The sequence below is a fragment of the Heptranchias perlo genome, chromosome 21, assembly GCF_035084215.1.
Source record: "Heptranchias perlo isolate sHepPer1 chromosome 21, sHepPer1.hap1, whole genome shotgun sequence".
Classification (NCBI taxonomy): domain Eukaryota; kingdom Metazoa; phylum Chordata; class Chondrichthyes; order Hexanchiformes; family Hexanchidae; genus Heptranchias; species Heptranchias perlo.
In genome coordinates, this window is record NC_090345.1 from 50,585,424 (window position 1) to 50,609,447 (window position 24,024).

The window sequence follows — 24,024 nt, forward strand, 5'->3', positions numbered from 1 at the left end:
CGCCCCCAACCGCCCATTTCCGATTTTCACAGAGGCGGGACAAGGGGCGGGCGGCCAACCCGCTCCCAGGAGTCGGGCGGGCCTTGAAACCTTTCAAGGAGGCTTCAGGCCGGCATTTTTAACTAATTCCCCATTTCAACTCCGGTAGGTCGGGATTCCCGGGCCTTCTTATTTTACGCCTCGTGAAAGGAGGCGAGAAGGCCCAAGACTGCAGGTAAGTGCTTAGAAAGGCACAGCTTGTGGGCCTGGAGGAGCAGGAGTGCTTCCCCCAGGCTCAACAAGCCTACCTGCACCGACCCTCCCCACCCCACCCGATCGCGGCCCGCCCAACCCTGATCCTGATCCTCCCCCTCCGACCCCGATCCTCCGCCTCAATAATCCCCGATCCCGCCTCCCCCACGTGACTGACCCCCGATCCCATCCCCCATGACTCGCGACCCCCGTGCCCCTTGCCCACCCATGCAAACAAAGACTTACCTGCAGACGTCCTCTCCCTGGCTGGTCTCCCGTCCGATTGAGACCAGCATGTCAATCAGCTGGTCAGTCAGACAGGAAACTGACAAAAAAAATAAAAGGCGTCCTTATGTCAAAATCGTAAGGACGTCCGGGAAACCCGTATTAATGGGTTTCCCGACCTCAAATTGACTCCCCCGCCCCCTTCCGGATCCGTTTGAAAATTGAGCCCAAGGAATCATGGAAATTGCAGCACAGAAGGAGGCCATTTGTCTCATTGGGCCTGTGCCGTGCTAGCTCTACAACTGCAGCTGTCCACTCTAATCCCATTTTGCTGTCCTTTCATATTCTCCTTTTCAAATACTTATCCAATTCCCTTTAAATAGTCTTATAGTCTCTGCCTCAATAGCCCCTTTTCCATGTTGTAATACTGGCCAACATTTATCCCTCAAACAACACCTAAAACAGATGATCTGGTGACTTATTTTATTGCTGTCTGTGGGACCTTGCTGTGCATAAACTGGCTGCCACATTTCCTACAATACAAAAGTGCCTACACTTCAAAAATACTTCATTGGCTGTAAAGAGTTTTGAGACATCCTGAAGTCATGAGAGGCGTCTTTCATTTTTTTTGTTGTCTGCGAGGTTTTAATTGGTCAGAGTCATCACAGGCAATCACAACCATCCTTGCCATTGCCAAAGGTTGGCTATCCATCTAATAGTGAAATGCAGCCTTTTCTGCATGGCTGCTGACCAAACTAATTATGAGAGATACAGTTAGTTGTCCATCACTATGTTCAGAATTATTAGTCAGTCTTCAGATTTCCAGCCCGAAAGCTGTTTTAAAATTATGCCAACTACAGAGAAACTGAGCTAGTTTTTTAAAATACAGCTTGGATCACAGTGTAGGGACCGTGTTTCCCTTTTAAAGTCTACATTTCTACATTGAGAGGAAAAAGCTGGTTTTGGATTTGTTACTTTACTTATTGAAGAGGATGGTGAAGTGTACGATTCACTGTTCCACACTATATGCTGTTTATTTACCAGTCTCCTGAAAATAAACTACTGTTTGGTTCTGAGACTCAGTCTGATAGTTATAATGTTTACATAGCCAATGCAAGTACTGAAATAGAAGAGTGACAACAGGAAGTAGTTTAATTGGACAGGCGGTGTGAGCGTACTCAAGATTTTTAATACGATATATAGATACATTTGGTAGATAGATGGACAGATTGGTAAATTAACATTATTGATAGGGTAGATTTTTATTTGTATTTATCATTATTGCTGTGGATTGCTGGCATTAATTATTATTGCTGAAGTGAATAACTAGGACCTTGGGTGGGTCGGTGTAGATCTGACTGCTGAAGAGCAGAATGAGGCTAGTGGCTAGGAGACAGGAAGATTCGATCTGAGGACAGGTAACAGCCAGGTTGGGCTGAGGTTCGGAGGCAGGAAGGTCACAGCTGAAATGAATAAAGTTGGGAGTTTGAGCATGTTATAGTTTTCCATCCTCTCTTATTTTAACAGTGGCATTTACCTGTTTACAATAAATAGGTTAATGACTGGTATCATGCGAATGCGCTCCGTTTGTTCACTAGGATCCCTCAACATAATTTCAGGCCACTATAGTGTTTATTCAGTACACTTACACACCCAGTTCCAAAACCTCCACTAGTTGCTACTCAGAATATCCCAACAGCCCCCTCTCCCAAAGCAGGGCATAAGCTGGTAGGCTCAACACTGCCCAACTTTAATTACTTATTTCTTTCAGCAGTGGACAATTCAGAAATACACAAAGTCAAGATGTACAATCTCTCAGCTCGACTTATTTATTGGGGCAGAGAGATTGCCAGCACTAAATATGGCAGCATTCTCATTGTTACAGGCTATAAACACAGGTGGACCCTGCGCAGAGGCCAGGAAGCATAGGCAGGAAAGCCCAGCTAAAGTCTGGCAGCACGGGAACTCCAGCTCAAGAGAAGGGCATTGGTACAAGAATTTGTAAGATAAAATAGGTAGGTTTATGGCTTAGTTTAGTCATTTTTCTTTTGAGAATCATTTCACTTTTCTGTGTTCATGTTATTTTAAATATATTCTTAAATGTATAGGGATGGATTTCCCTCTGTTATCCCACCCAACCTTGGGTGGGATAACCATACATCAATTGAGATAGGGAAACGCAGCTTAATGCAGCTCCCCAGACTGCAAACAGGTAATTCAATACTTCCACTGTCTACAACAACAACTTGCATTTATATAGCGTCTTTACCGTAGTCTAGTATATAGTAAGCAAATAAGATAAAGTTTAAGATATAACTCAGGTACCTGACCCATCTGGGGTGCTACGAACAAAGGTTGGTAACATTTTCACTGTTGCAGCATCATGAGATTTCTTCCGTAAACCCAGCTCCATCTCTGTCCTCATCCTTTTCTTCACTTCAAACAGCTGCTCTTGTGTGAGTGTGAATGAAGCCAGTGTTTCGTCAATTTCTTTGCGCTGTGATACGAGCCTTGTGGCCACAGCAGTCACCATGGCAGCACCCTTTCCACTGCCACTTTCTGAAAGGAGGAATCGGACCTCACAGTCAGGAACCAGGCGTCTCACTGTTTTCTGGAAGCGCCTGGCAAATCTGTAAAAGAGATCCAACAATAGAAATTCTCCTATGTACAAGTAGAATGTTATTCTAATAACAAGTTAAAAACCACTAAGGTAAGAAACATGCTTAGGGCTGCCCCAATGCCTCAGTTGGTAAAGCCAGTGTGTTAATGATCCACACAGTACAAGTCCCCGTTTCAATTCCTGCTCTGCGGCAAGTTAGCTGATTTCTGTCGGGGTGGCTCTAATCAGCCAGGGTTCCTGCTACTAACTGTTTGAAACTGGACATCATGTGAGACATGTGTGCATCCTGAGTGACCGGGAGGTTGAATCTCTTTCATTAATTTGTATCAATATGGTTCCAAAAGAAACACAACAACAGAGATAGGGTAAAGTATTACTGGAAGAACTTTATCATCATTCCAATAAGAAGAAGGAGTCTGCGTTTTGTAGCGTACAGTCAGACTCTTGTTAAGTTTAACACAAAAGAAATGTTGTAAGTTTTGTTGGTACGCTGCGGTTTGAGCGAGGAATCCAAACACAGACTGGGATTTGTTCAGTTATGTGTGCGATAGCCGGTTATTTTCCAATGTGGCCGACAGTTATTCAGATCCAGGAAGTCCCGGTAACCGCTTTCGGGGATATTTAAGGTGCTGTAGCTGTTTGAATCGGAGATCAGTTTGGAATTTTGAGGAGATACAGCTCAGACTGACACAGCTCTCACTGTGAGAAGAAACACAAGTAACACTGTGTATATGAGAGATATTCACACCTTAGCATTCAGATTGTGGTCTTTTATTGATTTCTTTGAGGAGTGAGGTAGAAGGATTTCTACTGTAAATATATTATTTTTTTCACTTGTTCATCTTTTGTTAAACTTAATAGTTTAAACCTGATGTCTTGATATTCTACCTCTTAAGAAGGATAGAAAACATCCAGAATGTATCAGTCCGCATAAAAAGTCCAGCATTTAGACATAGTGCATAAACAAGAGCTTGTTGGTATCAGCAAGTCCTGTTGAAGAAATGTTGATGAGAGTTTTGAGTTATTGGTTTTTAGTATAAAACCCACCCTCTAGCCTGATGGATCAGTCTGTTTGTTACATTTTTTTAGATCAGGCCTAAGTTTGTTCATTCTCTCTGGGAAATATAATTTTGTTCAGAACATTATATTTTGTATATGTAAACATGAGAAGCATGGAATTAATTTTAAGGCCGATTATTTAATATCTGTGACCTCTGGATTGCTGAGAAAATGCTATTTTCTATAAGTCTTTATATTCAATTTTTATAGTGTGATCAATTTGATGAAATTGCTTTGGTGGCAAATACAAGTAATTTTTAATCATACGTGCCTACATCCTGTTCCTAATTAAGGTGGACAGAGAGAGCGAAGTGAGATTATGAATGCTGAAACAATGCAAAATATCCAATAGAACTGGCCAGATTCACACTGAAAGTCCTCGTGTCTAATCCTCCCTGTGATGCCCCTCCATGGTAGAATAACTTGCTGAGACTCATTGTGCAAGCTCACATTATAATGGCTACTTGATGGTGCTATTAGAGGAGGATGGCTGGGGGGATTAGGTGTGAAAAAATCTACAATATTGATAAGAAATAATAACAAAGAAACCAGAGGGGAAACAAGACAGAAAATGTTAAAGTTTAGGATTCCTTTAAACTGTACATCTTTATAATATTGGTATTACAATAAAGCTGACATCCAAGCAGCATTGTTACTGTGTTTTGAAGTTTTCTGGCATCATTGTGTGGAGGTTAATCTCTTTAAAAAAAAGTCAAGCACAGAGAGCACAGAACTGTATGGAGCTGCCAAGAGTCCGGTTAATAATGTAACTGTAATGAAGGCAAGAAACAAAGACAGAGCAGCCTCAGTATAGTTTGAAATTTTTTATTGTTGTTAAATAGTCAGTCAGTCATTCAATGGAGTAATAACCCGTTAATATAAGCAGTTGAACACGCATAACAAGCACTGATAAGTCACCAGGGCTGGATGGATTGTTTCCTAGGCTATTGAAGGAAGCCAGGGAGGAAATAGCGGATGCTCTGAGGATCATTTTCCAATCCTCACTAGATACAGGGGAGGTACCGGAGGACTGGAAGACTGCAAATGTAGTACCATTGTTTAAAAAGGGTACGAGGGAAAGGCCGAACAATTATAGGCCGGTCAGTCTTACCACGGTGGTGGGCAAACTATTAGAATCAATACTGAGAGATAGGATAAACTGTCACTTGGAAAGGCATGGTTTAATCAGGGATAGTCAGCATGGATTTGTTCAGGGAAGGTCATGCCGTACAAATCTGACTGAATTCTTTGAGGAAGTGACAAGGAGGATTGATGAGGGTAGTGCAGTGGATGTTGTCTACATGGATTTGAGTAAGGCATTTGACAAGGTCCCACATGACAGACTGGTCAGAAAGGTAAAAGGCCATGGGATACAGGGAAATGTGGTGAATTGGATCCAAAATTGGCTCAGTAACAGGAAGCAAAGGGTAAAAGTTGATGGATGTCTTTGCGAATGGAAATCCGTTTCCAGTGGGTGTGCCACAGGTCTCAGTATTGGGTCCCTTGCTGTTTGTGGTGTATATTAACGATTTGGACTTGAATGTAGGGGGCATGATTGGCAAATTTGCAGACGACACAAAAATTGGCCGTGTAGTTGATAGTGAAGAGGATAGCTGTAGACTCCAAGAAGATATCAATGGGCTGGTGGAGTGGGCAGAAAAGTGGCAAATGGAGTTCAACCCGGAGAAGTGTGAGGTAATGCGCTTAGGGAGGGCAAACAGTAAAAGGGAATACACAGTAAAGGGGAATATATTGAGAAGGGTAGAGGAAGTGATAGACCTCGGAGTGCATGTGCACAGGTCCCTGAAGGTTCCAGTACAGGTAGATAAGGTTGTGAAGAAGGCATACGGAATGCTCTCTGTTATTAGCCGAGGTATAGAATACAAAAGCAGGGATGTAATGATGGAACTGTATAAAACACTGGTAAGGCCACAGCTGGAGCATTGTGCGCAGTTCTGGTCACCACATTACAGGAAGGACGTAATTGCTCTGGAGAGAGTGCAGAGAAGATTTACAAGAATGTTGCCAGGGCTTGAAAATTGCAGCTACGAGGAGAGATTGGATAGGCTGGGGTTGTTTTCCTTGGAGCAGAGGAGGCTGAGGGGAGACTTGATTGAGGTGTACAAAATTATGAGGGGCCTAGATAGAGTAGACAGGAAGTACCTGGTTCCCCTATCGGAGAGTTCAAGAACTAGAGGACATAGATTTAAGCTGATTGGAGGAAGGATTATAGGGGAAATGAGAAAAAACTTTTTTATCCAGAGGGTGGTGGGTGTATGGAATTCACTGCCCAAATTGGTGGTAGAGGCAGGGGCCCTCAACTCTTTTAAAAAGTACCTGGACCTGCACCTAAAGTGCTGTAAGCTGCAGGGCTACAGACCGGGTGCTGGAAGGTGGGATTAGAATGGGCACCTGGTTGTTCTTCGAGCCGACGCGGACACGATGGCTGAATGGCCCCCTTCTGTGCTGTATCTTTTCTATGGTTTTAAGCACTTGTTATGGAGGTGATCAGGATTAGTGGATGTAAAACCAGAATTCAGTGAGGGAGGACAAGGCACCACAAGTGTTCAAAATAGGGTTAAAAAAGCATCACATTATTTTAACATTGAACAAAGCAATTTACAATAAAGTCTTTTTGAAGTGCAATTGTTCTTTGGTTACATGTTAACATACATTACATTCACAGCATACAGCGTTGTGATAGTGAGTGGGATTTAATGAGTGGCTGGAGTTGTGGACAGTCCTGGGACTGGCATAGGGCTAGTGACTTCTGCTAAGCTCACCCGCTATGTCAGTGCCTGGTGGGTTTTAATTTCAGGGCTGCGTCACCAGGTCTTTGACAGTTAGCCTATTGGGGTGCAGCACCCCCTGGGCACTTGACATGGCACTTATGTGGGGGCTGCTGCTGATGTGCCAGCCAGCTGGTGGCAGTGGGCCAAGAGCAAGGACTAGATTTATAACAACTTCTCCTCGTTTAGTCTCAGGGAGTACATGGTGTTCTTGGATTTGGCTATTTTTCATAGATTCGCATTGACTGGATTGGGAGGGAGGGGTTTCTCCTGCTGCCACCTCTGCAGGATATGCTGATAGGTTTCCTCCAAGCTGCAGCCTAACAGCTTACTTGTGTTAGACTCTTGGGGGGATGCAATGTGGAGGCCCAGGACACAGAGTTGGGTTCAGTGGGCTGCTTGGTGATTTTACTGTTAACACACAGCTGGACTGGATGTCTGAGCAGGGCCAGGAAAATGTGAAGGATTGTGCCCCTTTCACCAGTCTCTCACTCAGTCTGCTGTGATTCTGGGATTCTACCCCGGGGCCAGGCAGGGGCGTGTTGTGTTTCATTTGCCCTTCTTTCAGTTCAATAACGGTTGAGACTGCGTGAGCTGCTTCATAAGTAGAATCCGAATCATTGTTGGACTGGCTTTGACCCCGGTCCCTGTTCTAGGCTATTTTTGCTGCATTTGTATTTTGCATCAAAATAAAGATTCCCTGTCCACTCGAGATTTGATTTGCTGTATCTTTGTGGGTTGGGTCAAAGTTTCCAGGGTTATGAGCATTCACATGACTTTGGCCTGCTTGGCCAGTCAGTTAGGAAGTGTTTCATTTGAAGGTACTGGAAGCTGTTGTTCTGAAGAACTGGCAGCTCGTCGCTTCTGAAACTGAACCGTCCAGTTTGGAACCAGACGGTTGGTGGGCCTATTTTAGAATTACAGCAGGCGTGCGATGACGATGACTTACTGTGGATGCATCTTGTAGAGCGATCCGTCCATTCCCACCGTGGTCCGTAACCGCAGCACTCCTTTATTATCTCTAAGTCGGGTCAGGATGGCTCCAAGGGCAGCAGCGCACAGATTGGCCGAGCGGAAAGAAACGATTGTACAAACGTGCTGTACAGCAATGCAATCCTCCTCCGATGGATCCAGGCCCAGGCGCATCAGGATGTCCTTGGCTTTAAGCAAACCTGCTTTGCTTCTGCAAAACAAAGACTGGCCATAAATTCACCTCGGATGCAGCTCAAGATTTGTGACAACTGGAAGTATAACCATCACAATTATGAAAGCCTGGATTAAATGGGTAGGAGCTGCATCTTCCCAGACTTGTGTTTCATTTCATAGGATCATATTCGGCCCATCCTGCCTGTGCCGACTCTTTGAAACAGCTATCCAATTAATCCTATTCCCCTGTTCTTTCCCCATAGCCCTGCAAATTTTTTCCCTTCAAGTATTTATCTAATTCCCTTCACTAATTTAATTAATTAAATTGCATTTAAATCACTTCTGAAAAGTCTCTCAGCATCGACCAGTACATTTGCAGGTATGGGGTCATTTTCCGAGTTCATGCTGCTGGTGTGAGCCTCATCCATCAGGCACACGCAGCTATTCACCTGCGATTTCCCAACCTGCATGGGCAGCGGGCAAGGCTCCCGCTGGCAGTCCGATATCGGCCCAACGGTGCATGTATCAGCCCTAGGCGAAAGGAAACTTCTCTCTCAACGTCGGGAGGGGACAGGCTCAGGTCGCACTCCCACAGACGATTAATTAGCCTGTCCACATTTTCCGCCTTGGCTTATGCATGAAAAGTGGCCACTTGCATGAAGTGGAGGAGAGCTTCCAATCCCTGTGGAACTGTAACCCAGCAAGATTCAGGAGGAATTGGAAGGGGAAAAAATATATCAGGGTATGTTATCCATACTGTTTAAGCCTGAAACTCAGAATGTGCTGGGAAAGGGCCCAGTAATGGAATTAATATTACTCAACAAGTGTTACTTACTTCTCAATGGCAGATACATGCTTTGTTTCCAATTTGCCTTTGGTAAGAAGTTCTGGTGTGATATTTCCTTCAAAAAGCAGTCCTTCCTTGGCCATCTTTACGAGAATGAGCCTCACGAGTTCTCCCATATACATTCCGCTGATCAATTTCTCAAACCTGTACCATTAAAGTATACAGATATGAGCTCACATGTCTCGCCTTCTAATAAGCAAATGCCAAATTCTTCTGTGGGTGGGCACTAATAAACTCAGCTCGTCACAACTCTAAATTCTTTGGTCTTGCAACAGTCAGAGGCTGACAAATTATTTGATTTTGTGCTGGTGGTATTCAGTTTGCTACAATGCCTGAAATTTGTAGTAATGACAAATTATCATAGAATCATAGGATGGTTACAGCACAGAATGAGGCCATTCGGCCTATCGAGACTGTGCCAGCTCTCTGCAAGAGCAAACCAGTTAGTCACATTCCCCTGCCCTATCCCCGTAGCCCTGCAGATTTTTTCCTTTCACGTATTTATCCAGTTCCCTTTTGAAAGCCACGATTGAATCTGCCTCCACCACCCTTACAGATTCCAGGTCATAACCACTCGCTACGTAAAAATGTTTTTCCTCATGTCGCCTTTGGTTCTTTTGCCTATCACCTTAAATCTATGACCTCTGGTTCTTGACCCTTCCACCAATGGGAACAGTTTCTCTCTATCTACTCTGTCTAGACCCTTCATGATTTTGAATACCTCGATCAAATCTCCTCACAACCACCTCTGTTCCAAGGAGAACAATCCCAGCTTCTCCAGTCTATCCATGTAACTAAAGTCCCTCATCCCTGGAATCATTCTAGTAAATCTCTTCTGCACCCTCTCTAAGGCCTTCATATCCTTCCTAAAATGGACACAATACTCCAGTTGCGGCCGAACCTGTGTTTTATAAAGGTTCATCATTACCTGCTTGCTTTTGTACTCTATGCCTCTATTTATAAAGCCCAGGATCCCGTATGCTTTTTTCACCACTTTCTCAACCTGCCCTGCCACCTTCAATGATCTGTGTACATATACCCCCAGATCTCTGTGTTCCTTTATTGCTTTTAGAATTGTGCCATTTAGTTTATATTGCCTCTCCTCATTCTTCCTACTGAAATGTATCACCTCGCATTTTTCTGCGTTAAATTTAATCTACCACGTGTACGCCCATGCCACCAGCATGTCTATGTTCTCTTGAAGTCTATCACTATCCTCCTCACTGTTTACTACCCTTCCAAGTTTTGTGTAACCCGCAAATTTGGAAATTGTACCCTGTACACCCAAGTCCAAGTCATTAATATATATCAAGAAAAGCGGTGGCCCCAGCAGTGACCTCTGGGGAACACCACTGTACACCTCCCTCCAGTCTGAAAAACAACCGTTCACCACCACTCTCTGTTTCCTGTCACTTAGCCAATTCGGTATCCATGCTGCTATTGCCCCTTTAATTCCATGGGCTTCAATCATGATGACAAGCCTACTGGTAGCACTTTATCAAATGCTTTTTGAAAGTCCATGTACACCACATCAACTGCATTGCCCTCATCGACCCTCTCTGTTACCTCATCAGAAAACTCTATCAAGTTGGCTAAACACAATTTGCCTTTAACAAATCCGTGCTGGTTTTCTCTAATCAATCCACACTTGACAAAGTGACTGCTAATTCTGTCCCGGATTATTGTTTCTAAAAGTTTCCCTATTACCGAGGTTAAGCTGACTGGCCTGTAGTTGCTGGGTTTATCCTTACACCCTTTTTTGAACAAGGGTGTAACATTTACAATTCTCCAGTCCTCTGGTACCATCCCTGTATCTAAGGATGGTTGGAAAATTATGGCCAGCACCTCCGCAATTTCCACCCTTACTTCCCTCAGCAACCTAGGATGCACCCCGTCCGGACCTGGTGACTTATCTACTTTAAGTGCAGCTAGCCTTTCTAGTACCTTCTCTATCAATTTTTAGCCCATCCAGTATCTCAACTACATCTACCTTTACTGAGACTCTGGAAGCATCTTCTTCCTTGGTAAAGACAGATGCAAAGTACTCATTTGGTACCTCTGTCATGACCTCTACCTCCATGAGTAGATCTCCTTTTTGGTCCCTAGTCAGCCCCACCCCAACTCTTACTACCCGTTTACTGTTTACATGCCTATAGAAGACTTTTGGATTCCCTTTTATGTTGGCCGCCAGTCTATTCTCATACTCTCTCTTTGCCCTTCTTATTTCCTTTTTCACTTCCCCTCTGAACTTTCTATATTCAACCTGGTTCTCACTTGTGTTATCAACCTGACATCTGTCACATGCCCCTTTTTTCTACTTCATCTTATTCTCTATCTCTTTTGTCATCCAGGGATCTCTGGCTTTGGTTGCCCTCCCTTTCCCCATCGTGGGAATGTACCTAGACTGTACCCGAACCATCTCCTCTTTAAAAGGTCACCCATTGCTCAATTAGTTTTTCCTGCCAATCTATGATTTCAATTTACCCGGGCCAGATCTGTTCTCATCCCACTGAAATTGGCCCTCTTCCAATTGAGTATTTTTACTTTAGAGTGGTCCTTGTCCTTTTCCATAGCTGTTCTAAACCTTATGATACTATGATCACTGTTCCCTAAATATCCCCCACTGACACTTGCTCCACTTAGCCAGCCTCATTCCCCAGAACCAAGTCCAGCAATGCCTCCTTCCTCGTTGGGCTGGAAATGTACCGGTCAAGAAAATTCTCTTGAACACACTTCAAAAATTCTTCCCCCTCTCTGCCCTTTACACTATTACTATCCCACTCTATTTTAGGATAGTTGAAGTCCCCTGTTATCACTACTCTATGGCTTTTGCACCTCTCAGTAATTTCCCTGCAAATTTGCTCCCCTATATCCTTCCCACTAGTTGGTGGCCTATAGAATACACCCAGGAATGTAATGGCACCTCTATTGTTTCTTAACTCTAACCTAATAGATTCTGTCCTTGACCCCTCCAGGACATCCTCTCTCCAGCAGTGCAATATTCTCCTTAATCAATACTGCCACCCCCCTCCTTTCTTTCCTTCCCATCTTTCCTGAACACCTTGTATCAGGAATATTTAGTACCCAAACCTGCCCTTTTTTGAGCCAGGTTTCAGTTATCGCCACGACATCATATTCCCATGTGTCTTTTTGCGCCTGCAGCTCACCGACCTTGTTTACCACGCTTTGTGCGTTTACACACATGCACTGTAAACTAGTCTTAGACTGTCTTGTACTCTCTCAGTCTGATCCCACCTAATACCGTACTATTTCTTACTCTATTGCTATCTTTCTCTTCCAATCTCTTGTGTCCCTTGTTTCTCCTTTCCAATGCTACATCCTGGTGCCCACCCCCCTGCCAAATTAGTTTAAACCCTCCCCCACAGCACTAGCAAGCCTCCCTGCGAGGATATTGGTCCCGACCCTGTTGAGGTAGAACCCATCTGGCCTGTGCAGGTCCCACCTCCCCCAGAACTAGTCCCAAAGCCCCAGGAATCTAAAGCCCTCCCTCATGCACCATCTCTCCAGCCACACATTCATCTGCTTTATCCTCCTATTTCTATGCTTTTTAATCTTTTTCCTAACTCTTTAAAATCTGCCTGCAGGACCTCATCCCTCTTTCTACCTATGTCGTTGATATCGATATGGACCATGACCTTTGGCTGTTCACCCTCCCCCTCCAGAATGTTCTGCAGTCGCTCAGTGATATCCTTGACCCTGGCACCAGGGAGGCAACATACCATCCTGGAATCACGTCTGTGGCCGCAGAAACACCTGTCTGTTCCCCTAAATATAGAATCCCCAATCACTATTGCTCTCCTGACCTTTCTCTTCCCCCCCATACAGCTGAGCCACCCATGGTGTGGTCTTGACTCTGGCTGCACTCCCCAGAGGAACCCTCTCCCTTACCAGTATTCAGATCTGAATACTGATTAGAAAGCGAGCCAGGGGCACTACCTGCCTGGTCCTCCTTGTCTGTCTGGCAGTCACCCAGTCCCTGTCAGCCTGCACTTTCTTAAGCTGTGGGGTTACCACCACTAAAATGGTGACTGATTTTTAAAAAATGATCATCCCTCTCTGTCCTGCTGTCACATGGCTGTCCTGCACCTTTAAGGGCATAACTCCAGCTGTGTCCAGCCGAGGGTCTAAAAATATTTCCTGCCTGGCGATAAACGAAAGACTTGCATTTTATATAGTGCCTTTTACGACTCCTGGACATCCCAAAGTAAGGACTGCTCTGCATTGCCTTGGAAGAGACAAAATCAGAAGTGGGGCTAACTTTTCCTCAATAACATGATCCCATCATCACCTGTTTGGTCGTAATGTAAAAATGGTACAAGCGGGAGGTCAAGTAAGTAACACCCTGGTAAGTTGGAGGTGCTATACGGACACTGGGTGCAGGAAAATTCCATCCAGAGACAGCAATTTTTCAGTTAATAAACAAATAAGTAAAAGTGAGAACGTACAGCTGTTTTCCCGGATTGAGAGAACCACGATCTATTTCCCGATCGAATTCAGTCCTGATGGATTCCAGTGAGCCATCATCTCCAAAACCTCCCCATTCTATGTTAATGCACATCCGTCCTTCATCACCTTCCACCAGGTCTATGTGTCTCAGCTCCTCCATGTAACAAGCATTAGTTCCAGTACCTGTATGTGGATTAAGACGGAATGGTTATCAGCTCAGAAACAACTATTTGCTGGGCAGCAAACAACGTGGGAATACCCCCCGTAACACCGTTAATATTACGGCGGCCAGGTAAGCAGTGGGATTTCGATTTTCAAGATTTTAACCTCTCGCCCGACCTTCCCTGCCCGTCAGGGGTTAAAATCGAGGCCTAAGTGTCGACAAACTGTATACCATGGGGACACCAGTGTGAAGCTCAGTTCTGATCTCACCTAATGCCCACACACTTTCCAGCAAGGGTAACTGGATAATGATCAGGAGCGGGAACCCTGGCTGACTTTTCTCCTCCGGAGACCAGAAGTGCTGAGATAAATTATAGTGCCCCAGCTGCTTCCCTGACTGAGGTCAGCTATTCAGCAGAGCCCAGGAAACGAACCTGGGATTTTCTGGTGTGTATGACTCATTGTAATGCCAGCAGTATCTTTGCCCACTAGCAGAACATAAGAAACATTTTTTTTTAAAAGCAAAGCCAAAAGTTATTATAACAGTTAAATTAAAAGGTCCTTACCTATAATAAGGCCAACTTCACAGCGCTGGTCATCGAATCCACAGGTCATCATGGTGCCGACAGTGTCATTTACCACAGCCATGATATCTACATCATAGTCCTTGGGAAGAAAGAAAGCAATCTTCAGCCATAAACACCGGTGACAGTTCATGGAAAAAATTAATTTATAGATAAATTAGAACACAAAGGGATCGATATTGCGTTGGCTGAAGTACGGCAGGTGCCGACTCTCAATTAGCAGGCACGGAGGCCTGAGGCCCATCTGTCCCCCCCAAAACACTGACAGCATTCAGAGTCTGCACAAATATTGAACACAGGGCTCATTAAGAGGCAGAATGTATCTAAATGCAGCGGGCCAGTCATGCAGTGCCCATTAATAATGAAGGGGGCTATGTTTAAAAACATGTTTCCTCACTGGCCGTGGCCTTGCACCGGGGGCCACCCAGCCTACCTGCTCTTTAACCATTTCATCAGCCTCTTTCACCCGCCCCCTCTGAAAGGAAACCGTACCCCATCCTCAGTGCATTTCCAGGACATCATGTGCTACAAGCTAGGTTGTTAAATTGTCTTACCCGAGTGGAGATACTTTGCTGAATGGTGACATAGTTGCCAAATTTCAAACTTTGAGTTTATATGAAGCAAATTAAGTATTTACACTGGCTCCGTAAGGGAAATGTAATCAGCAGTTGAGAGGGTTCCATGTTTGCCCGATAGTGGATTGGAGAAAGGCCTCAGGCTTATGCACATGTGTGGATGTTGGTGATGACAGGTTCGAGCTCTGCTGTGGCGCTTTTTGTGGTGAAATCGTCCACTCACACTCGTTGGCTGGGCTGACACATGAAGGATGCGCATTGGACAAAGTACTGGAGGTTGCTGCCTCCAGTGGAACCGTAAACCTGGGGGTGGGGGGGGGGGGCTAGAACTTAAAATTATCTCCTTAAAAAGGTATTAACATAATCCCTTGAAGCTCATAAAATATTTTGAATACATGTAACTGATCACTCACACATACTTTCTGTTTTGCACTTTTATGTTGTATCCAACAAAATAGCGTTGGTTTAAACCGGACAGATGATCCCATGTTACTGGGGAGTGCGGCTGTCCCTCCGTGGCCTCGCCCCTCCCAATCTCTGGAACCTCCTCCCGCCCTACAACCCTCCCAGATCCCTGCACTCCTCACATTCTGGTCTTTTGCCAACCCCCGATTTGAATCGCTCCAACATTGGCGGCCGTGCTTTCTGCTGTCTAGGCCCTAAGCTCTGGGATTCCCTCCCTAAACCTCTCTCTCCTCCTTTAAGACCCTCCTTAAAACCTATCTATTTGACCGAGCTTTTGGTCACCTGTCCTAATATCTCCTTACATGGCTCAGTGTCATATTTTGTTTGATAATGCTCCTGTGAAGTGCCTCGGGACATTTCTCTACGTTCGAGTAACAAGGATGCAATGGTTTATCTTATCTCACGCGGTGTGAAACGTACCCCTCTCTTGTCGATGGCCTTACGTAGCAGCTTCACCACATCTGATCCCTCCACTCCACTCGCCTTGAAACCTTTTGTCCATGTGATCAGAACACTCTGTGACAGAAAGAGGACCAGGTAACATCTAACAATTTCTGCAACTGGTATTTCAGCATTATAAACAGCAAAATGTATCAAAATCAAACTTTATAAAGTGAAGGAGACAAATATGTATGAAAATAAACAACTGAAGGCCTCCGTTAGTCCGAGAACATGGCGGTAGTTTCAGCTTTGGAGAATCCCTTTGTCTGGATCGGCTGATTAACCCCTAACTGCTGCTACTTTACAACAATTGGATCTTTTGCTACCAACAAATAAAAATCCAAGAGCAGCAAACTTGCTGACAGGTCTCCCGATGGCCTAGTGGGTAAAGGTAAAGTACACTAAGCCATACAAAGGTCCCAGATTTAATTCCCCAGTTAGCTGATCTCACCTGTGGCAGTGGTTGGGATAATGCAATTGAGCTCAGCACAACTTGGCCACAGAGGAAAAATCAGTTAGAGTTTCTACTCCTAATCACCATTCAATGGCTCGTGCTGGTATCAATGTTGGGTGAGGACAGGACCTGGCTCTGCTGTGGTGTCCCTTACTGTTAGAGAGGATAGGTGTCTGTGCTCGTACTTATAATTTACTCTTCAAATCAACAGGATTCGCAACATTGTATGTCAGATGTCACAGATTTATTAAGTATACAATAACTAAACATACACTTAACAACAGTACTTACGACAAAAGCTTGCGAGTTTAGCCGGAGGCCTCAAACACTCAGTTCCGAGCTCGGTTTACGGGCTGCAGACCTTCCAATCCTAAGTCTCTGTTCCAACCCCCACTTTTTATACCTTTTTCTTACCCCTTCCAAGTGACAATCCACACATTTCTGCATTACCTAAAACAACTCCATATAAGGTGAATTTTAATGAGCATCTCCCATTGTCCCTTATTAATAGCTTTAATTTTAACGAGTTCTTTTTCCACAGACCTACAACTCCCTTACTTTGTTATCTTATCGATAGTTTCACTCTTGTTACTATTCTACCAAGTGAAACTTCTAACTATAAATCTATACCATTTCATATCAATCTCCTGCTTCTGAAAAGGATGATGCAGTCACAGATGTTCTCTTCTGCAGAACATATCCACTAATTAAAGCTCTCTGAAATATATGCACTGGAATATCTTTTAATTAGGCATTGTCTAAACTGACTATTGCTTTAAGGTAAGTCTTAATTGAACAGTTTAGTGGTCACTGCATCTAAATTGACTTATATTTCCTCACTTAACAGGCAAAAGCTAGAGGTTACCATTACTACAATATAAAGAGACATCAATAGCAGTATACCATTAACAAACCTCAGGACAGTCTGATTAACCCTTTCCTCCCACTTGCAGTTGACTGGGCAGAGAGATGATAAATTACTTAATGTGATTAATACAACACTCTTCTCCTTGACCTACCTAGCTAGTGATAGCTCTTATTCACCTTAAACTCTACAAGTTTATGTTCCACTTTGAACATTGTACTTTGCTAAATAGCCCCGTCTTTCCTCCCTTCAACCAGTCGCACTCACCTCATCCAGTTTCGTTTGTCTGCAGGGAAAGGAAAAAGTGAAGCCAAGTGGAAGTTTCTTGTCTTTTATTTTCTGTTTCTCAATGAAATCTCCCAGACATTCAGAGACATGGTCAAAAAGCTGCAGGGAAGAAGGGAAACAAATCAAGAGGTTGGAAAATCACTCTCTTTTACTGATTTTGGCAACAGTTTTTTCTTGTTATCTTACACATTGTCACCAAGTTGCACATATAGTTGGATGTTAGCTTAGCAGTTCAATCGGATATAGGTCGATTTTTCTCAAAGTATCTATCTGTATTTCAGAATAATTAAAAAACACAGCATTTATAGAATATCTGAAGGAGTCATCTGAAATGGTTTATGTGTCAGAAGTATATGGGAAAAGTTATAAGAGTCAAAGAAAAAGGGTTTTTAAACTTTTCCAAAACATACAATTTTTTTTAGTGAGCAGGTCATCTCTGTTTCCAGCACCCAACTATCAGATCAAGTAACTTTTCAAAGAATTTAAATTGTTAAAAACAAATGAACTTTTTCTGTTAATTTTGTGAATCACTAGGAAAACTCTGTGCAAAACTGCTCTCTACTGTACAGACAGAGGGGGCTCCAGCTGCTGTATAGGGAGCTGGGGTTCCAGCAGTTGTACAGTGGGAGGAGGCTGCAGCTACTGTATAGGGGGAGGGGGCTCCAGTTGCTGTAAAAGGAGAAGAAGTTCCAGCTGTTGCATGGAGGGGAGGCAGGGGCTCCAGATGTTGTACAGGGAGAGGGGACTCCATCTGCAGTACAGACGGAAGGGGCTCCAGGTATGGGGGGGGGGGTGGGGGTTCCAGCTGTTGCACGGGAGGCGGGAGCTTCAGCTGCTGTAGAGAGAGACGGGGCTCCAGGCAAAGTACAGAAGGAGGGAGTTCCAGGCGTTGAACAGTGGGGGGGGGGGGCTCCAGCTGCCCTACAGGAGAAGGGGATTCCAGCAGCTTTAGAGGGGCAGGAGGTGCCAGCTGCCGTGCAGGGGGGAGGGGGCTCCCGCTGCCGTGCAGGGGGGAGGGGGCTCCCGCTGCCGTGCAGGGGGGAGGGGGCTCCCGCTGCCGTGCAGGGGGGAGGGGGCTCCCGCTGCCGTGCAGGGGGGAGGGGGCTCCCGCTGCCGTGCAGGGGGGAGGGGGCTCCCGCTGCCGTGCAGGGGGAGGAGGCATCAGCTGCAGTATGGGGGGAGGGTGATCCAGCTGCTATACGATAGGGGGGGTGGGGGGGCTCCAGCCATTGCCTTATCTTTGCCATCGCTGCTGCCCTCACTGCTGTTAACCTTTATTATGGAGCAGCCCGATTGCTGCACACATGGTTAAGGAGCAGAAAATAGCAAACAGAGTTCTCGATCTTGATCCCTATTGTATGCATGTGTATGCAGTGCTGCCCTTCACTTTCAACTGACCAGCACACACTTACTATCTGACTCACACGTGGAGAATGGCTATTTGGGTAATGTACCACGTGGCATCCATGGAACCATCAGTGGGGTTAGGGAAACAATATGGTGATGTAAACAGGGAGAGCAGAGGATCACTTATTAGCGCATCCTTCCTTTTCTCTGTCCAATAAAACCAATATAGAAATCAGCAGCTTTCACATTTTTGGAAACAGTAATCTAAATAATTTCATTTCATATTTCAGACCCACTTCCAATAGAAGGGCATGACTGTAATCAATCAGACTGGGACCTTCCTCAATGCTGGGGAAGGTCAGTTTAGACCCATGGTCAGTACAGGGTGGACTGAGTGGTCTGCCTGCCCGAGGCAGGACCCATGGTCCAGATGTGAGTGCTGCTGGTGACAGCTGTTTACCTATGTCACCTCTCACTGAGCTGTCAGGGGCATTCATTGAAATGACCTTGCCGATATTTTGGTGACTTTAACACCAGTGGCACGGGGTTTCTTGTTTAGAGGGTTCCCTCTGTCAGCTTTCTTGCTCTGGATCGCAAACCTGTAAACTAAATGGAGTATAAGTCACAGTTACCATAGAACCATAGATGTTTACAGTACAGGAGGCCATTCGATCCATCGTGTCTGTGCCAGCTATCCAGAACTAATCCCATTGCCCCGCTCTTTCCTGATATCCCTGTATCTTCCTCTACTTCAAACATATATACACTTTTCCCTTAAAAATTGCAGTGGTCTCTGCCTCAACCACTCCCTGTGGCAAAGCATTCCCTACTCCAACAACCCTCAGTGTAAAGACATTTCTCCTAACCCGTGACAATTTTAAATTGTTGACCCCTCATCAGCGACTCCCTATTCATTCTATCTTAATTTTTTAAATCGCTATTAAATGTCCTCTTAGCTTTCTTTGCCATTCACTCACTTTACATATAGCCACATCACTGACACTTTGAAATCTGTATTTTACTATTACCTGAATTGTGCGGGAGTGAATAGTTATGTATATATATGGACAATTTCAAAGTATTTGTTTTAAAAGAAGAAAAATGTAAAGAGATATAGAGAATGGGTAAGGGAATGGGACGAAGTGGATAGCTCTTTCAAAGATGGGCGAGTGGCCTCCATTTGGCTGTGCTATTCTCTGATTTAAGACAATTTATTTTGTGATGTGGTTCTCCCCTCTTCCCAACATCCAATCATCAAGTAAAGTAACTTTTCAAAGAAATTAAATTGATAAAAGTGAATGAAATAAAGCATACCCGTGAGCCACTGCCGTGCATGATATCCTCTGGCGTAGGATAGATCTGGGTTTCCATCTCCACCTTCTGCTGTCGCTCATGAGACACTTTTACACGTAAAATGCGAAAACTGGAGCCTCCCAAATCCAGAGCAAGAAAGTCTCCCTTCTCTGTAGTAAATATTGGAAGAGAGAGCTGTTGTTTAGGTGAGGGTGGTTGTCTGCTGAATATTTTAAGATGTATCTGTTACGGTTCCCCTTCAGTAAAACCAGGAGGAACATATTCAGATTTTCAATTTTATTAAAAGGAAGGACACAAAATACCTATCTCAGCAGATAAAAACTGCATCAAAGGTTATTTATTCTGAAAATACCGAATTCAGTATGCTGGATGTGTTAGAAGGAAACACAGATGAGTATCATATCCAACAGGACCCTCAATCTGTTTTCTGTACATCATCCCTCCTGAATGTTCATAAGATAACTCTACTTCCATTCAATTTCAGTGGTTCTTTGAAGGAAATGATTGCAAATTTGTAAGATTGATTTGCTTTACATCTCTGATGTTGCTGAGTTAGTAAAACTTGCTGCTGGAAGATGGAAGTGGTCTCAGTCTGTCACTGGTAGAGGATGGTGGACCATGGAGCATTTCCTGTCCGGTGCCCTACTGCAGCTAGTCTTGTTTCACGTACAGTAGTGTGGTGGTTATGTTACTGGACTAGTGCTCCAGAGATCTGGACCAATAAGCCAGAGAACGTTAGTTCAAATCCCACCATGGGAGTTTGTTAATTTGAATTCAGTTTTTAAAAAAATGCTATAAGTGAAAATCTGGGACCAGTAAAAGTGACCATGAAGCTGTCGGATTGTCGTGAAAACCTGTTGGCCAAGGGCTGCAAAAAACTACTGAGTTTATTTCGAATTGCTAACACTAAGGCAAAAGTAACTTTTGAACCGAAGTGACCTGGAGTTCAGTCACTGGTCTGAGCTGGCCGGAACCGGTTTGAATTAGTTACGCTTCTAAGAGACAAAGGGGCTGTGATGAGACACCAGTCCTTATTTAGAAAAGGAGTAATGAGGTGATGCTACCTAACCCCTTGGAACAGAGCCAATCAGGGGATGACACCGACCACTCGAGCAAATCTAAGCCAACGGGAGAAAGACAACACCATTCGAAGAGATAAGACTTGGGAATAAGACTGGAGAATTGCAGGCTTGGTGCCAGAGTGTGTGCGAAACTCCGGAGACTAACCATCGCGGAAGTGGAAGACCCAACGTCAGGGACGTAGAGACGACGTCAAGAGAGAGAGAGAACGGAACGCCTGGCCAGCGTCAGCTCTCCTTTCCGGGTAATATAATATCCTTTCTATTCTGTGACCACTCACGGAGTGTTAGAGAAACCTAGTGGGTGTGCGTTTAAATGATAGTTTGGGTAAAAACTGTATAACCTGCTGTAAACTGCATGCCTATATCTAACCAGACGTATAAGCTATATGTACATGATCTAACAACGTTAATAAAGCGAATTGAGAATTAAGAGAGAATTGACTCGTCTCCTCTCTGTACTAACCGGTGACCTCTGGTCAACAAACCCAATTGGTTCACCAATGTCCTTTAGGGAAGGAAACCTGCCATCCTTACCCAGTCTGGATTATATGTGACTCCAACTTAACTGCCCTCTGAAGTGGCCTAACAAGCCTACCACCACTTTCTAAGGGCAACTAGGGTTGGGCAATAAATGCCAGCCTTGCCAGCGATGCCCGCATCACAAGAATGAATATTAAAAGTTAAGATTGGAATAGTGTTCTTGAACTAGTTAAGATTTTTGTTTTTTTTTGCCTGGGGTTATTCCTCCACAGAGCAGCGTGTCTAAAATCAAAGACTCCATTTAGTGGAGACTGACGCTACACATGGTTGGCTGTTGGGAACCTTAGTTACAATGAAAAGGTGGTGGTGGGCCTGCTTGTTAGGCCATTTCTGAAGGAGTTTAAGAGTCAACCATATTGGTGTGGGACTGGAGTCACGTATAATCCAGAGTGGGAAAGGACGGCAGGTTTCCTTCCCTAAACGACATTAATGAACCAGTTGGGTTTTTATGGCAATCCGACAGTTTCATGGTCACTTTTACTGATACCAGCTTTTTATTTCCAGACTTTTTTTTTTTAAAAACTGAATTCAAATTTTCAAATTGCCATGGTGGGATTTGAACTTTTTTGAATGAGATTTTAAAAAATTTATTGTTTCTTTTTTTTTATTCGTTCATGGGATGTGGGCATCGCTGGCAAGGCCGCATTTATTGCCCATCCCTAATTGCCCTTGAGAAGGTGGTGGTGAGCTGCCTTCTTGAACTGCTGCAGTCCGTGTGGTGAAGGTTCTCCCACAGTGCTGTTAGGAAGGGAGTTGCAGGATTTTGACCCAGCGACGATGAAGGAACGGCGATATATTTCCAAGTCCGGATGGTATGTGGCTTGGAGGGGAACGTGCAGGTGATGTTGTTCCCATGTGCCCGCTGCCCTTGTCCTTCTAGGTGGTAGAGGCCGCGGGTTTGGGAGGTGCTGTCAAAGAAGCCTTGGCGAGTTGCTGCAGTGCATCCTGTGGATGGTACACACTGCAGCCACAGTGTGCCGGTGGTGAAGGGAGTGAATGTTTAAGGTGGTGGATGGGGTGCCAATCAAGCGGGATGCTTTGTCCTGCATGGTGTTGAGCTTCTTGGGTGTTGGTGGAGTTACACTCATCCAGGCAAGTGGAGAGTATTCAATCACACTCCTGACTTGTATTTGGTGGAAAGGCTTTGGGGAGTCAGGAGGTGAGTCACTCACCACAGAATACCCAGTCTCTGACCTGCTGTTGTAGCCACAGTATTTATGTGGCTGGTCCAGTTAAGTTTCTGGTCAGGATGTTGATGGTGGGGGATTTGGTGATGGTAATGCCATTGAATGTCAAGGGGAGGTGGTTAAACTCTCTCTTGTTGGAGCTGGTCATTGCCTGGCACAAATGTTACTCGTCACTTATCAGCCCAAGCCTGGATGTTGTCCAGGTCTTGCTGCATGCGGGCACAGACTACTTCATTATCTGAGGGGTTGCGAATGGAACTGAACATTGTGCAATCATCAACGAACATCTCCATTTCTGACCTTATGATGGAGGGAAGGTCATTGATGAAGCAGCTGAAGATGGTTGGGCCGAGGTCACTGCCCTGAGGAACTCCTGCAGCAATGTCCTGGGACTGAGATGATTGGCCTCCAACAACCACTACCATCTTCCTTTGTGCTAGGTATGACTCCAGCCAACGGAGAGTTTTCCCCGATTCCCATTGACTTCAATTTTACTAGGGATCCTTGGTGCCACACTCGGTCAAATGCTGCCTTGATGTCAAGGCAGTCACTCTCACCTCACCTCTGGAATTCAGCTCTTTTGTCCATGTTTGGACCAAGGCTGTAATGAAGTCTGGAGCCGAGTGGTCCTGGCGGAACCCAAACTGAGCATCGATAAGCAGGTTATTGGCTTGATAGCACTGTCGACTACACCGTCCATCACTTTGCTCATGATGAGAGTGGACTGATGGGGCAGTAATTGGCCGGATTGGATTTGTCCTGCTTTTTGTGGACAGGACATTCCTGGGCAATTTTCCACATTGTCGGGTAGATGCCAGTGTTGTAGCTGTACTAGAACAGTTTGGCTAGAAGCGCAGCTAGTTCTGGAGCACAAGTCTTCAGCACTACAGCTGGGATGTTGTCGGGGTCCATCGCCTTTGCTGTATCCAGTGCACTCAGCTGTTTCTTGATATCATGTAGAGTGAATCGAATTGGCTTCTGCGATGGTGGGGATAGCAGGAGGAGGCCCAGATGGATCTTCCACTCGGCAACTCTGGCTGAAGATGGTTGCAAACGCCTTGTCTTTTGCACTCATGTGCTGGTCTCTGCCATCATTGAGGTTGGGGATGTTCATGAAGCCTCCTCCTCCCATTAGTTGTTTCATTGTCCACCACCATTCACGTCTGGATGTAGCAGGACTGCAGAGCTTTGATCTGATCCATTGGTTCTGGAATTGTTTAGCTCTGTATAGAGCATGTTGATTCTGCTGATTAGCATGTAGTCCTGTGTTGTAGCTTCACCAGGTTGGCATCTCATTTTAAGGTACGCCTGGTGCTGCTCCTGGCATGCTCTTCTA

The 24,024-nt window shown here is 44.8% G+C and overlaps 1 protein-coding gene across 1 annotated transcript in view; it reads right to left on the reverse strand.

Annotated features, from left to right (window-relative positions):
- hk1 (hexokinase 1) overlaps positions 1 to 24,024 on the reverse strand; it is a 93,667-nt gene that overhangs the window by 34,447 nt on the left and 35,196 nt on the right. The window contains exons 3-10 of the mRNA XM_068002644.1: positions 19,880 to 20,028; positions 17,198 to 17,317; positions 15,591 to 15,686; positions 14,113 to 14,212; positions 13,384 to 13,567; positions 8,906 to 9,061; positions 7,874 to 8,107; positions 2,782 to 3,086 (exon numbers count right to left, since the gene is read on the reverse strand). Coding sequence (XP_067858745.1) covers positions 2,782 to 3,086; positions 7,874 to 8,107; positions 8,906 to 9,061; positions 13,384 to 13,567; positions 14,113 to 14,212; positions 15,591 to 15,686; positions 17,198 to 17,317; positions 19,880 to 20,028 — 1,344 coding nt within the window. The remainder of the gene's footprint in view (positions 1 to 2,781; positions 3,087 to 7,873; positions 8,108 to 8,905; positions 9,062 to 13,383; positions 13,568 to 14,112; positions 14,213 to 15,590; positions 15,687 to 17,197; positions 17,318 to 19,879; positions 20,029 to 24,024) is intronic.